This window comes from Pristiophorus japonicus, chromosome 13 (assembly GCF_044704955.1).
Source record: "Pristiophorus japonicus isolate sPriJap1 chromosome 13, sPriJap1.hap1, whole genome shotgun sequence".
Classification (NCBI taxonomy): domain Eukaryota; kingdom Metazoa; phylum Chordata; class Chondrichthyes; family Pristiophoridae; genus Pristiophorus; species Pristiophorus japonicus.
This window is the reverse complement of record NC_091989.1, coordinates 32,625,083-32,640,706: the sequence shown is the minus strand read 5'-3', so window position 1 is coordinate 32,640,706 and position 15,624 is coordinate 32,625,083. Positions and strand designations below refer to the sequence as shown.

Below are 15,624 nucleotides of genomic sequence, written 5' to 3'. Positions count from 1 at the left end.
ACACCTGAGAGCTCACTTTTAGAAGTCTTCCTCGATTTCGAGGGACTGCCTGTGATGACGATGACAACTATAATTAAAGCAACATGAATAATAGAAACTTGTAATGTACTGGGGACGGGTGAATGGCAGCAATATAATTTGAACGTTTAACTAACGGGGTAGATATGCTCTACAGTGATTTCATTGAATTTCGGTATTGTATTTGTTTCCGCTCGTTTTCTATCCGCCAAACACAAGAGAAACAATTATTTTCAATACAAGTATCAAATGCAAAGCAGAATTTTTCTTTTAAAGAAAACCAACGAATTACCTCATAGATCTCTGGGAGTGAGTGTAACTTGATGTAATTTTTCATCTCGGGATCTGCGAACGACATGAAGGCCATGTCTGCGGCTCGAGCTCGAGCCCTCAGTGATTGGAAGGCGCCCCTGAGCAAGCGCGTGTATCCTGTCGCCATGGCAACAAGCTTTGAAGCGCTAAGATCAACCGACACGGCGGCGGCGGCCCAACTGCCCGGTAGTCAGTGCCAAGAGACTTCTAATCTCATCCTTATGACGGGCCCCTGTTGATCTTCTAATGAATTGTACGAGAAAGTCTTTTAAATTCACAATCCATTTTTTGAAACACATCAACCTATAAATAAATCCACCCGCAGTTTAGGCGATCAGTTTGAAAACACGCCGACTTGGCTCAGGTATGCGGGTGGATATCAATTTCAGTTGTCGTGCTTTCAGTCCCCATCGAGTTGATCCACAACTGGCTGAAATCATTCCGTGTGCCAGGCATGCTGAATGATCCAACCCGTTCCGTTGGGATAAATAAGGAGCGCCATCATTAAATCAAACCCCACTGCTGTCCGCAAAAAAATCAGGAGCGCCGATAAATCACAGCAGCTCCATCGGCATCTAGAGGAAAAAAAAGGTTACCTTTCAAATTGGTCCATTCATCCGATCTGAGTTCTTATTCCAAAGATTTTTTTCTCTTGCAGATGGTGACGGAATTTTTTGGTATTTTCAGCATTTTCTGTTTTAGTTCAAATCAAATAAATGGAGCTTGGATAACAACAACAATAACAACTTGCATGTATATAGCGCCTTTAACATAGTGCAACGTCCCAATGAGCATAACCAGACAAAAATTGACAGGAGCCAAAGAAGTAAACATAAAGACAGGTGACCAAAAGCTTGGTCAAAGAGGTAGGTTTTTAGGAGGGTCTTAAAGGAGAAGTGGGGAGCTTTAGAGAAGAAATTCCTGGACAGCTGAAGGCATAGCTGCCATTGCTAGAGGGAGGAAAGTGGATGCATGAGGCCAGAGTTGGAGGAACACAGTTTTTGAAGGGGTTATAGGGCTGGAGGAGGGTCATCATAGGCAGTCCCTCGGAATCGAGGAAGACTTGCTTCCACTTTTAAAATGAGTCCATAGATGGCTGAACAGTCCAATACGAGAACCACAGTCTCCGTCACAGGTGGGACAGATAGTCGTTGAGGGTAAGGGAGGGTGGGACAGATTTGCCGCATGCTCTTTCCACTGCCTGCGCTTGATTTCTGCATGCTTTCGGCGATGAGACTCGAGGTGCTAAGCGCCCCCCGATGCACTTCCTCCACTTAGGGCGGTCTTGGGCCAGGGACTCCCAGGTGTTGGTGGGGATGTTGCACTTTATCAGGGAGGGAACTTTGAGGGTGTCCTTGGAACGCTTCCTGTGCCTACCTTTAGCTCGTTTGCCGTGAAGGAGTTCTGAGTAGAGCGCTTGCTTTGGGAATCTCATGTCTGACATGCGGACAGTGTGGCCTGCCCATCAAGTGTGGTCAGTGCTTCAATGCTGGGGATGTTGGCCTGGTCGAGGACGCTAATGTTGGTGAGTCTGTCCTCCCAGGGGATTTGTAGGATCTTGCGGAGACATCATTGGTAGTATTTCGCCAGTGACTTGAGGTGTCTACTGTACATGGCCCATGTCTCTGAGCCATACAGGAGGGCAGGTATTACTATAGCCCTGTAGATCATGATCTTGGTGGTAGATTTAGAAACATAGAAACATAGAAAATAGGTGCAGGAGTAGGCCATTTGGCCCTTCTAGCCTGCACCGCCATTCAATGAGTTCATGGCTGAACATGCAACTTCAGTACCCCATTCCTGCTTTCTCGCCATACCCCTTGATCCCCTTAGTAGTAAGGACTACATCTAACTCCCTTTTGAATATATTTAGTGAATTGGCCCCAACCACTTTCTGTGGCAGAGAATTCCACAGGTTCACCACTCTCTGGGTGAAGAAATCTCTCCTCATCTCGGTCCTAAATGGCTTACCCCTTATCCTTAGACTGTGACCCCTGGTTCTGAACTTCCCCAACATCGGGAACATTCTTCCTGCATCTAACCTGTCTAAACCCATCAGAATTTTAAATGTTTCTATGAGGTCCCCTCTCATTCTTCTGAACTCCAGTGAATACAAGCCCAGTTGATCCAGTCTTTCTTGATAGGTCAGTCCCGCCATCCCGGGAATCAGTCTGGTGAACCTTCGCTGCACTCCCTCAATAGCAAGAATGTCCTTCCTCAGGTTAGGAGACCAAAACTGTACACAATACTCCAGGTGTGGCCTCACCAAGGCCCTGTACAACTGGAGCAACACCTCCCTGCCTCTGTACTCAAATCCCCTCGCTATGAAGGCCAACATGCCATTTGCTTTCTTAACCGCCTGCTGTACCTGCATGCCAACCTTCAATGACTGATGTACCATGACACCCAGGTCTCGTTGCAGCTCCCCTTTTCCTAATCTGTCACCATTCAGATAATAGTCTGTCTCTCTGTTTTTACCACCAAAGTGGATAACCTCACATTTATCCACATTATACTTCATCTGCCATGCATTTGCCCACTCACCTAACCTATCCAAGTCGCTCTGCAGCCTCATAGCATCTTCCTCGCAGCTCACACTGCCACCTAACTTAGTGTCATCCGCAAATTTGGAGATACTACATTTAATCCCGTCGTCTAAATCATTAATGTACAGTGTAAACAGCTGGGGCCCCAGCACAGAACCTTGCGGTACCCCACTAGTCACCGCCTGCCAATCTGAAAAGTACCCATTTACTCCTACTCTTTGCTTCCTGTCTGACAACCAGTTCTCAATCCATGTCAGCACACTACCCCCAATCCCATGTGCTTTAACTTTGCACATTAATCTTTTGTGTGGGACCTTGTCGAAAGCATTCTGAAAGTCCAAATATACCACATCAACTGGTTCTCCCTTGTCCACTCTACTGGAAACATCCTCAAAAAATTCTAGAAGATTTGTCAAGCATGATTTCCCTTTCACAAATCCTATCATGTCACCTCTTTCCAAATGCGCTGCTATGACATCCTTAATAATTGATTCCATCATCCTACCCACTACCGATGTCAGGCTTACCGGTCTATAATTCCCTGTTTTCTCTCTCCCTCCTTTTTTAAAAAGTGGGGTTACATTGGCTACCCTCCACTCGATAGGAACTGATCCAGAGTCAATGGAATGTTGGAAAATGACTGTCAATGCATCCACAATTTCCAAGGCCACCTCCTTAAGTACTCTGGGATGCAGTCCATCAGGCCCTGAGGATTTATCAGCTTTCAATCCCATTAATTTCCCCAACACAATTTCCCGACTAATAAGGATTTCCCTCAGTTCCTCCTCCTTACTAGACCCTCTGACCCCTCTTATATCCGGAAGGTTGTTTGTGTCCTCCTTAGTGAATACCGAACCAAAGTACTTGTTCAATTGGTCCGCCATTTCTTTGTTCCCCGTTATGACTTCCCCTGATTCTGACTGCAGGGGACCTACGTTTGTCTTTACTAACCTTTTTCTCTTTACATATCTATAGAAACTTTTGCAATCCGTCTTAATGTTCCCTGCAAGCTTCTTCTCGTACTCCATTTTCCCTGCCCTAATCAAACCCTTTGTCCTCCTCTGCTGAGTTCTAAATTTCTCCCAGTCTCCGGGTTCACTGCTATTTCTGGCCAATTTGTATGCCACTTCCTTGGCTTTAATACTATCCCTGATTTCCCTTGATAGCCACGGTTGATCCACCTTCCCTTTTTTATTTTTACGACAGACAGGAATGTACAATTGTTGTAGTTCATCCATGCGGTCTCTAAATGTCTGCCATTGCCCATCCACAGTCAACCCCTTAAGTATCATTCGCCAATCAATCCTAGCTAATTCACGCCTCATACCTTCAAAGTTACTCTTCTTTAAGTTCTGGACCATGGTCTCTGAATTAACTGTTTCATTCTCCATCCTAATGCAGAATTCCACCATATTATGGTCACTCTTCCCCAAGGGGCCTTGCACAACGGTATTGCTAATTAATCCTCTCTCATTACACAACACCCAGTTTAAGATGGCCTCCCCTCTAGTTGGTTCCTCGACATATTGGTCTAGAAAACCATCCCTTATGCACTCCAGGAAATCCTCCTCCACCGTATTGCTTCCAGTTTGGTTAGCCCAATCTATGTGCATATTAAAGTCACCCATTATAACTGCTGCACCCTTATTGCATGCACCCCTAATTTCCTGTTTGATGCCCTCCCCAACATTACTACTACTGTTTGGAGGTCTGTACACAACTCCCACTAACGTTTTTTGCCCTTTGGTGTTCTGCAGCTCTACCCATATAGATTCCACATCATCCAAGCTAATGTCCATTCTAACTATTGCATTAATCTCTTCTTTAACCAGAAATGCTACCCCACCTCCTTTTCCTTTTATTCTATCCTTCCTGAATGTTGAATACCCCTGGATGTTGAGTTCCCAGCCCTGATCATCCTGGAGCCATGTCTCCGTAATCCCAATCACATCATATTTGTTAACATCTATTTGCACAGTTAATTCATCCACCTTATTACGGATACTCCCTGCATTAAGACACAAAGCCTTCAGGCTTGTTTTTTTAACACCCTTTTTCCTTTTATAATTTTGCTGTACAGTGGCCCTTTTTGTTTTTTGTCTTGGGTTTCTCTGCCTTCCACTTTTCCTCATCTCCTTTCTGTCTTTTGCTTTTGTCTCCTTTTTGTTTCCCTCTGTCTCCCTGCATTGATTCCCATCCCCCTGCCATATTAGTTTAACTCCTCCCCAACAGCACTAGCAAACACTCCCCCTAGGACATTGGTTCCGGTCCTGCCCAGGTGCAGACCGTCCGCTTTGTACTGGTCCCACCTCCCCCAAAACCGGTTCCAATGCCCCAGAAATTTGAATCCCTCCCTGCTGCACCACTGCTCAAGCCATGTATTCATCTGCGCTATCCTGCGATTCCTACTCTGACTAGCACGTGGCACTGGTAGCAATCCCGAGATTACTACTTTTGAGGGCCTGGTCTTCGAACACTCTTTTCCTCAGGCGGCCGAAGGCTGCACTGGCGCACTGGAGGCGGTGTTGAATCTCGTCATCAATGTCTGCTCTTGTTGATAAGAGGCTCCCGAGGTATGGGAAATGGTCCACGTTGTCCAGGGCAGCGCCATGGATCTTGATGACTGGGATGCAGTGCTGTGCGGCGATGACAGGCTGGTGGAGGACCTTTGTCTCACAGATGTTTAGCGTGAGGCCCATGCTTTCATATGCCTCAGTAAATACATTGACGATGTCCTGGACTTTGGCCTCTGTATGTGCGCAGACACAGGCGTCGTCCACATACTGTAGCTCGACTATAGAGGTTGGGGTGGTCTTGGACCTGGCCTGGAGTCGGCAAAGGCTGAACAGGTTCCCACTGGTTCTGTAGTTTAGTTCCACTCCGGCAGGGAGCTTGTTGACTGTGAGATGGAGCATGGCAGAAAAAAGGGAGGGGCAAGGTCATGGAGATTTGAATACGAGGATCAGGATTTTAAAATTGAGGTGTTGCTAGACAGGGAGTAAATGTAGGTCAGTGGATTATATATGAATGGGACGGTGTGATTTTAGTCATGGGCAGCAGAGTTTTGGATACTTACATTTATGGAAGGTGGAAGATGGTAGGCCAGACAGGATAGCATTGGAATATGTCCAGTCTGGAGGAAACAGAAACAAGGATGAGGATTCAGCAGCAGATGAGTTGAATCATGAGCAGAGACGGGCGATATCACAGAGGCAGAAGTAGGCGTCTTGGTCCCTCTGTCTGGAGTCCTGACTCTTGTGATGCTCTTTAGTACACGCCAAATGTTTTCCTGGAACTCTGTCTTGCAGTACATCCAACACAACTACACTAGTTCATTGCCTGAAACCTCCCTGTTTTCTAGCTGCACTCACCCAACAAAGTTCTGAAGCTCTCTAGGCTCTGTTCCACTTGGTGCTACTTTTGCAAAGAATACAGCTCCTTATGGTTGTTATCCCCTTTGTACCATACTTTGGAATGCAACTGTAAATGTGATTTAACATATCCCACAGTATAATAGCAACCATGAATAATGTCCAAAGGTTCAACATTGTATGATAGTGAGGTGATTAGCACCAATAGATAGAGTGCATCGTGTTCAAAAGTACATTAGTAAGCCGAATAGTAACTACAATTAGGATCCAACATGTCTTGGTCTACAATGGCAGGCAGTCAGCATTAAGTAGGACTCAATGCCTCCTCCCTTGATTTATCTGTAATTCCTATCCAACATGATAGATAATTTGGGACACAAGAGATCCACTTAATAGTTTAATTTACTGTTGGATGCTGTTTTACATATGGCTCCTGCTTCTATCTTATGTGACAATCATCATTAGATAAATAAATTGTGAATCTTTGGAATTCTCTGCTCCAAAGACCTGTGGATAGATAGATTTTTGGACTCGAGAGAATCAAGGGATTTGAGGATGGAGCAGAAAAGTGGAATTGAGGTCAAAAATCAGCCATGATCTTATTGAATGGCAGAGCAGGCTTGAGAGGTCATATGGCTTAATCTTGCTCCTAATTCTTATGTTCTTATAAATACATGAAAAACACACTCTGAGTTCTCCTTAATTATTATTATATACTCTTTTAATTTTAAAAAAGGTGTTTGACCCTCAGACATGAATTCCCTAAACTTCCTTAATAAATAACAAACTCAGATTGACCTATCCTAAAGAAAATTAATCATAATAAATGCACTGCCACCAAGTAATTCAGTATGATCTTGTTATTTAGATTATTTTTATTTAGATTATTTTCTCCCAAAAAAATCTAAAATCATTTGCGTCATTGCTTTACCCTAGCTTCATTTTCATTGTATTTGACAGAAATGTATTAATTAATTCGCTAATAGATTCATCTTCTTTTGAATCTTTGCATAACTTACTGTTAAACTACAGTATACTTCATATAAGTCTTCAGTGTAGTAAATTGACACTGATGAATAAATTAGGTTTCACTTAGTCTCCAATTAAATATCACAACTATGCACAAATGAATTTTATTTAAATTCTCACTCAATACTGTGTTCAACCTTCTCCACTCCCAGGCTCACATTCCCTTGTTCCTTCTTAATTTCTCTGGTTCTTTTACTGACCTGCTGTCATTGTCTGTCTTTCCCTTGATCCAGTTGCTTTATCTCTCCTTGGTTCTGGTGCAGACTTTTCTATGAATCCTTTTCTTCATCAGATCTTTTCACTATAGATCCCTCCATCAAATCGCACTCCCACGCCTACTGCAACTCTATTTTACTCCGATGTAAGCCCAAACCTGTTGAAACCTCATTTCAGCGCCCCCGCTCCCCCCCTCCCCTCCACGCCTTTTCCGATTTGTGAGCCTCCTCTATCCTCTAAGTGATGTACTAGACACACAGTCATTCCATTCTCAATGGATTCTTTCTTCCTGCGTTTTACTTTATTTTCTTCAATTTTATTAGAACCTTTCTCACTTTCACCATTTTGGATCCATTTCTCTATTGTTAACTTTATCACTCCTTTTTCATCCACTGATGTCAGATTTTTCCCCCATTTCACTCCTCCACCCATGGATTTATACCAGATATGGTTTCACAGTTGCCAGTTACCCTCAATGTAACTCATCCAAAAAGCCATTCTTCATATGTCAGCCTAGACAATGTGTGGGCTGGCTATTTGATCATTGAGAATATTGCAGCTAGGCATAATTCTACTGTTGTGTATTTTCCAGTAGGAAATAATGTCTGAATTTAGCCATGGTGCTGAGGCCAATTATAGTGCACTAACACAAGACTGAATGAGATCATACATGGAACCTTTTTGGTGTGTGTGATACAATGCAGGGCAGTGTAATTAAACACCAAACTTGGGTTGTGGAAATGGGGAGGAAATTGTCAGTTACTCAATTTATTTTCCACATCCTCAGCACAACTGTTAAGTAAGATCATGGCTGATCTTCTACCTTGACTCCACCTTCCTGCATTATCCCCATATCCTTTGATTCCCTTATAATCCAAAAATCTATCGATCTCTGTTTTGAATACATTCATCGACTGAGCCTCCACAGCCCTCGGGGGTAGAGAATTCATAAGATTCACCACCCTTTGAGAGAATACATTTCTCCTCATCTCAGTCCTAATTGGCCGACCCCTTATCCTGAGACTGTGATCCCTCGTTCTAAACTCCCCAGCCAGGGGAAACATCTTGCCAGCATATACCCTGTCAAGCCCTGTAAGAATTTTATGTGTTTCAATGAGATCAACTCTCACTCTTCCAAATTCTAGGGAATATGGGCCTAGTACTCTCGATCTCTCCTCATAGGACAATCCCCCATCCCACAAATCAGTCTGGTGAACCTTCGTTGCACTGTTTCTAAGGCAAATATATCCTTCCTTGGTAAGGAGATCAAAATTGTACACATTAATCCAGGTATAGTCTTACCTAAGCCCTATGTAATTGCAGGAACATCAGTGGGACCCTGGTACAGCAGAGGAGCAGGAAGTTCGTGGCGGACTTGCGACTAGTAATCGGGGCAGAGGAGTCATGAGGGATCGTGGCTGAGATTTGGTGGGTGATCGTGACGGAGGATCCAAATGTTTGGTGCGTAGGTGCGGCGGGAGATCGTGGCGGAGGTGCGGCGAGTGTGTTTGTGGCATAGGGGCGGTGAGGGATCATGGTAGAGGTGCAGTGAATGAGGATATGGGGCCCAGAAGTGCCGAGGGCCCAGGGGCAGCACGGGCCTGCCCACACTGCGATATGTGTGCACACTAGGTCCATGCAGCAGAGTAGGTCTCCAGTCGTCCTGGTGAACCCTTGCCACTGGATAAAAGCCTAGCTTTGTCAAGCCCGCATGGTGGCTGGTGTGCAACGGTCATCACACATTAATAAAATCAACGCACAGGCATCTTCCACCCTCTCAATTGGAGTTCAGGGCTGGAACATCGGGTCTTTCATTGAAACATCTGTGAACTCATGTGGAAACAAGTCATCCTCGTTCGAGGGACTGCCTATGATAATTGCAGTAAGACTTCTTTACTCTTATACTACAATCCTTTTGTAATAACACACCATTTGCTTTCCTAATTGCTTGCTTTGTTGCATGTTAACTTTCAGTGATTTGTGTACTAGGACACCCAGTTCCCTAAATGTCATTACTGTTACATCATGTAGATTTTTAGGCTGCCTTTGTTCCTGGAACAAGTTGCTGTGAAAATTATTTTAACTTCACTGCTTGGGCAAGTTTGTGTTGCAGCTGACGCATATGTGTGCACAAGAACAGAATTCAATATGGTTTCCAGCTTTTGATTTTAAAGCTTACTCAACCTACTATAAATTTTGGCAATACAGGTACAATGTCCGAAATCTGGAATCCTCATGACCGAGTTCATGACGGTTTTGGGGTTTTTCCGGATTTCAGACAAGAAAATCAATAGTCTGAAATCTGGAATCCTTGACCGAATCCATGCCGGGTTTTGAGCGGCGAGGTCCGAAATCCTGTGATTTCGGATTCTCGCAGCGTGCCGATTCACGCAGGTCCTCCACTCCTTGCCGCTCGTCGATTCACGCAGGTACTCCGCTCCTCACCGCCCGCCAATTCCCGCCGCCTGCAGCCCCAGGCGCTGCGCTTTTTACCGGTTTCCTCGTCCCTCGCTGTCCGATGTCGCCACCTTAGCCGCCTCAAAAATGTCCAGTTTTCGGACAATAATTCCGGACGACTCCATCTGGGATGTGCAAAATGTCCGGTTTTCGGACAATTCCGGTTTTCAGAGTTCGGGACGTTGCACCTGTACATATTTTGTTGGTAGGAAACTTGAAATATTAATTTTGTTTCTCATTCTTTTCATCTAAATTGATCTTCAAATCCAAAAGCCTTAGCTTGGTTTATGATGCTGGATTGTCTAAATTACTGGCTTGTGATTCACTTCCAATCATATTATCTTCTTTACATTATATAAAGTAACAGATGGTTAGGGTTTGATTATGGTGTCTGCACTTGTAAAATAATTTCGAGGATGTATTACATTACAATTTTCACACCAAATTTGTATCCATAGTTCCAAAATTTTTAAATGAAAATGTTAGCCATTGAATTTCTGTCCAATTTTATTGTATTGCCCCCTCCCATCCAATTTGAGTTTCATTTATTTGTTCTTGGGATGTGGGCAACGCTAGTAAGGCTACATTTATTGTCCATTCCGAGTTGGCCTTCTAATGAAAAAGTGGTGCAAGGCCAGACTAGGGAGGGGTGGCATGTTCTCTATCCTTCCCAGAAGGAAATTAGTGAATCAGTTGGTAATATACACCTTATAATTTCCCCTACTCCTTCTCCTTTTATATGCTTCAAGGCCATGTCCCTGCAGAAGTAAAAACACATCCTACTCTAAGATAACTGCCAACGCCATTGGCACCAGACACCAAGAAGTTAGCCAGAGCAGTCCAGTGAAAATGCTGCTTCATTCACACTTGTCAAAATATCTTCATTATATATACTTGGTTGGTCTGGTCTGTACATGATACTGAGAAACCTACTCACCAATAACCTGCTCACCAAGGCTCAATTTGTTCCACCAGGACCACTTGGCTCCAGACCACATTACAGCCTTGGTCCAAACATGGACAAAAGAGCTGAATTCCAGAGGTGAGGTGAGAGTGACTGCCCTGGACACCAAGGCAGCATTTGACCGAGTGTGGCATAAACGAGCCCTAGTAACAATTGAAGTCAATGGGAATTTGGGGGGAAAACTCTCCATTGGCTGGAGTCATACCTAGCACAAAGGAAGATAATTGTGGTGGTTGGAGGTCAGTCATCCCAGCCTCAGGACATTGCTTCAGGAATTCGTCAGGGCAGTGTCCTAGGCCCAACCATCTTCAGCAGCTTCATCAATGATCTTCCCTCCATCACATGGTCAGAAGTGGGGATGTTCGCTGATGATTACACAGTGTTCAGTTCCATTCACAACTCCTCAGAAAATGAAGCAGTCCATGCCCGTATGCAGCAAGATCTGGACGATATTCAGGCTTGGGCTGATAAGTAGCAAGTAACATTCACGCCACACATGTGCCAGGCAATAGCCATCTCCAACAAGCGAGAGTCTAACCACCTGCCCTTGATATTCAGCGGCATTACCATCGCCGAATCCCCCACTGTCTACCGGACCAGCCACATAAATATTGTGGCTACAAGAGCAGGTCAGAGGCTGGGTATTCTGTGGTGAGTATCTCACCTCCTGACTCCTCAAAGCCTTTCCACCATCTACAAGGCACAACTCAGGAGAGTGATGGAATACTCTCCACTTGCCTGGATGAATGCAGCTCCAACAACACTCAAGAAGCTCGACACCATCCAGGACAAAGCAGCCCGCTTGATTAGCATCCCATTCACCACCTTCAACATTTACTCCCTCCACCACCGGCGCACCATGGCTGCAGTGTGTATCATCTATAAGATGCACTGCAGCAACTCATTGCGGCATCTTCGGCAGCATCTTCCAAACCCTCGATCTCTACCACCTAGAAGGACAAGGGCAGCAGACGCATGGAAGCACCATCACCTGCAAGTTCCCCTCCAAGTTACATGCCTTCCTGGCTTGGAAATATATCGCCGTTCCTTCATCGTCACTGGGTCAAAATTATGGAACTCCCTCCTGAACAGCACTGTGGGAATACCTTCACCACAAGAACTGCAGCGGTTCAAGAAGGCGGCTCACCACCATCTTCTCAAGGGCAATTAGGGATGGGCAATAAATGCTGGTCTTGCCAGTGATGCCCACATCCCAGAATGAATAATGAAAAACACAAGTATATATGGTATCAGCCAGCTGCACATGTTGTGCACATTAGCAACTTCATCGAACCATAGAAGTTTACAGCATAGGAGAAAGTCATTAGGCCTATTATGCCTGTGCCAGCTGTGTGCCAAAGCACTCTGTAAGGCATGTATTTACACTTTACCCTGATTCTTTGGCCTCGGAACTTATAGGGGAAAAGGACAACACGTGGCACAAAATTTAGGCTTAACCCAGTGTTAGTTTTATTACGCAGAAAAACAAACCAAAACTACAGAACTAGGTTTCTGAGAGAAATCGACTAGAGACATACAATCACCCTTCCTGGTTGTAGCTTGTAAGTTCGTGGTCATTGGTTCTGTGACCGGTTGGTTATTCTTCTGGCCGTTCTCTGCAGTGATGTTCCTTCTGTGTACATTCTTCTTACACATCCTTCTGTGCATGCACGTGTCCTTCTGTGTCCATCTGTTCATGCACCTCGGCTGAGCTGCTTCTAGTTCACATATTCATATCCAGGTTTTGACTGATCTCCCGCCACTGCGGTTTCTGATAAAATGTTTGTATCGATACGTGGCTTTGTGGTGATCCTGGTTGATTGACTGCAAGAATGGACTCCTCTGTTCCCAGTTTGCACATGGAGTCTACGAGACTCAAAATGACTCCCCATCTTAACACCTCATTCCCCAAAAATGTGCACCTGTGGTGATTCCTTTGTTGTCCAGTCTTTTTGCAGACTTGGCGTCTCCAGTGAGCTTGTTTTTCCCCACCCTGGTCAATCAAGTTCAGGGCCTCATGGAACAACTCCATTGTTGTTATGCATAAAGTCAGTTTTGGTTCCTGACCACAGAATGTTCTTAATTGGGGTGAGTCATCACCTACCCTCAGGCTGGCGCCTTTTTGTTCCCATTGTCCAGTTTAATTCCAAAAGCTTGTATTAAATTCCAAAAGCTTGTATTAATCAAATTTTAGTTCATGGTCTCCTTCTGTGTTTTTCTGAAGATTTATAGCCTTACAAATCCAAAGCAAACTCCATTGCCCCGTTCTCTCCCTGTAGTCTTGCATCTTCTTCTGCTTCAAATATTGATCCATAGCCTGCAAACCATTTCATGCTCCAACAACCCTCTGTAAATAAATTCTTCCTAATTTAATTTCTCACTCTTGTAGTAACAACTCCAAATTGATAACCTCTCATCACTGACCTCACAATCAAAGGAAATAGTCTTTCCCTATTCACATTATCAAAATTCTTCAGCACATTATTGAAACTAACTGAATTGTTCAATATTACCTTATGATGATAGATTGAGTAGACTGGGTCTTTACTCGTTGGAGTTCAGAAGGATGAGGGGTGATCTTATAGAAACATTTAAAATAATGAAAGGGATAAACAAGATAGAGGCAGAGAGGTTGTTTCCACTGGTCGGGGAGACTAGAACTAGGGGGCACAGCCTCAGAATACGGGGGAGCCAATTTAAAACCGAGTTGAGAAGGAATTTCTTCTCCCAGAGGGTTGTGAATCTGTGGAATTCTCTGCCCAAGGAAGCAGTTGAGGCTAGCTCATTGAATATATTCAAATCACAGATAGATAGATTTTTAACCAATAATGGAATTAAGGGTTATGGGGAGCGGGCAGGTAAGTGGAGCTGAGTCCACGGCCAGATCAGCCATGATCTTGTTGAATGGCGGAGCAGGCTCGAGGGGCTAGATGGCCTACTCCTGTTCCTAATTCTTATGTTCTTATGTTAATCTGCTCTACATGAAAGAGGTATTTTTTGTATCAAAGTTAGAAAGTTAACTTGAATTCGTATTAATGCTGAACACATGCTGTAACCTTGGAAACTGAATCTTATTAATATTGGGTTGAACCTAACAAATGATGTAGATTCTGTTATCTTATACTAAGTATCAGTTACCTTTATTATGATCACCATTATTGCACCGCATCCTGGTGCTAACTGTAGTGTTACAGAGGTAATTAAATAAAGTAGTTGATTTTAAATGTGTTAAGAACATAAGAACATAAGAAATAGGAGCAGGATTAGGCTATTTGGTCCTTCGAGCCTGCTCCACCATTCAATAAGATCATGGCTGATCTACTTCAACTCCACTTTCCTGCACTATCCCCATATTCCTTGATTCCCTTAATATATAAAAATCTATCTATCTCTGTCTTTTATATACTCAACGACTGAGCATCCACAGCCCTCTGGGGTAGAAAATTCCAAAGATTCACAACCCGCTGAGTGAAGAAATTTCTCATCTCAGTCCAAAATGACCGACACCTTATTCTGAGACTGTGACCCCTGGTCCTAGACTCCCCAGCCAGGGGAAACATCTTCCCTGCATTTACCCTTTCAAGCCCTGTAAGAATTTTGTATGTGTTGATGTCAATCCTTGAGGTCTTCCAGGTATCTTGAGTTAATAGTAAATGTTCGCTATACTGCTTTAACCATTGGCTGTGACAGTTTCTTCATTGAGTTAGTTTATGTAGGATGATTCTTGAGCCAAACCACCATCACATACAAAACCCAATGCACAAATGGTAAATCCTAGTTCAATTCTTTCTATATGATTATGGACATCTTTGGGGATTTTTCAGCCAATTCTTCCTATGCAAGCTGAACACTTCAGAAATCAAAATTTAGACATCAGACATAGAACACAGCATTATAACAGTAGCACACCTGTAGTACTATGCACCACAGTATGATGTAAGATAGTATGATGAACCTTTATAAAACACTAGTTTGGCCTTATTTGGAGTATTGTGTCCAATTCTAGGCACTGCACTTTAGGAAAGATGTGAAGGCCTTAGAGAGGGTGCAGAAAAGATTTACAAGAATGGTTCCAGGGATGAGGGACTTCAGTCACGTGGATAGACTGGAGAAGCTGGGGTTGTTCTCCTTAGAGCAGAGAAGGTTGAGAGGAGATTTGGTAGAGGTGTTCAAAACCATGAGGGGTCTAGACAGAGTAGATAGAGAGAAACTGTTCCCATTGGCAGAAGGGTTGAAATCCAGAGGACACAGATTTAAGATGATTGGCAGAAGAACCAAAGGCAACATGAGGAAAAGCTTTCCTCAGGTTAAGATCTATAATGCACTGCCTGAAAGGGGGTGGAGTCAGATTCAATCATGGCTTTCAAAGGGGAATTGGATAAGTACCTGAAGGAAAAAAATTGCAGGGCTACTGGGAAAGGGCGGGGGAGTGGGACTAGCTGAAGTGCTCTTGCAGAGAGCCTGCATGGGCTCGACGGGCCAAATGGCCTTCTTCTATGCTGTAACCATTCTATAATTCTATGATGAAATCAAGCACCAAAAAGCATTGTGCAGGACCAAAATTCTGTTCAAAACAACTTGAAGTTTGAGTAGGGTTAGTTAACCAGTTATTAACTTTCATACACATACACGCACACGTTCAAGTGTAGTACAATCTGCTTTTATTAATGACATAGATCCAGCATCCTGATTTCACTCCTAAATGATCTAG

At 43.9% G+C, this 15,624-nt stretch overlaps 1 protein-coding gene across 4 annotated transcripts in view; it reads right to left on the bottom strand.

Annotated features, from left to right (window-relative positions):
• The window catches only part of fbxl13 (F-box and leucine-rich repeat protein 13), a 491,421-nt gene extending 491,037 nt beyond the window's left edge, over positions 1–384 (bottom strand). For all 4 annotated transcript variants that reach the window (XM_070897338.1, XM_070897339.1, XM_070897341.1 and 1 more), the window contains exon 1: positions 311–384. In XM_070897338.1, coding sequence (XP_070753439.1) covers positions 311–376 — 66 coding nt within the window. In that variant the 5' untranslated portion in view covers positions 377–384. The remainder of the gene's footprint in view (positions 1–310) is intronic.
• Positions 385–15,624: the final 15,240 nt, after the last annotated feature.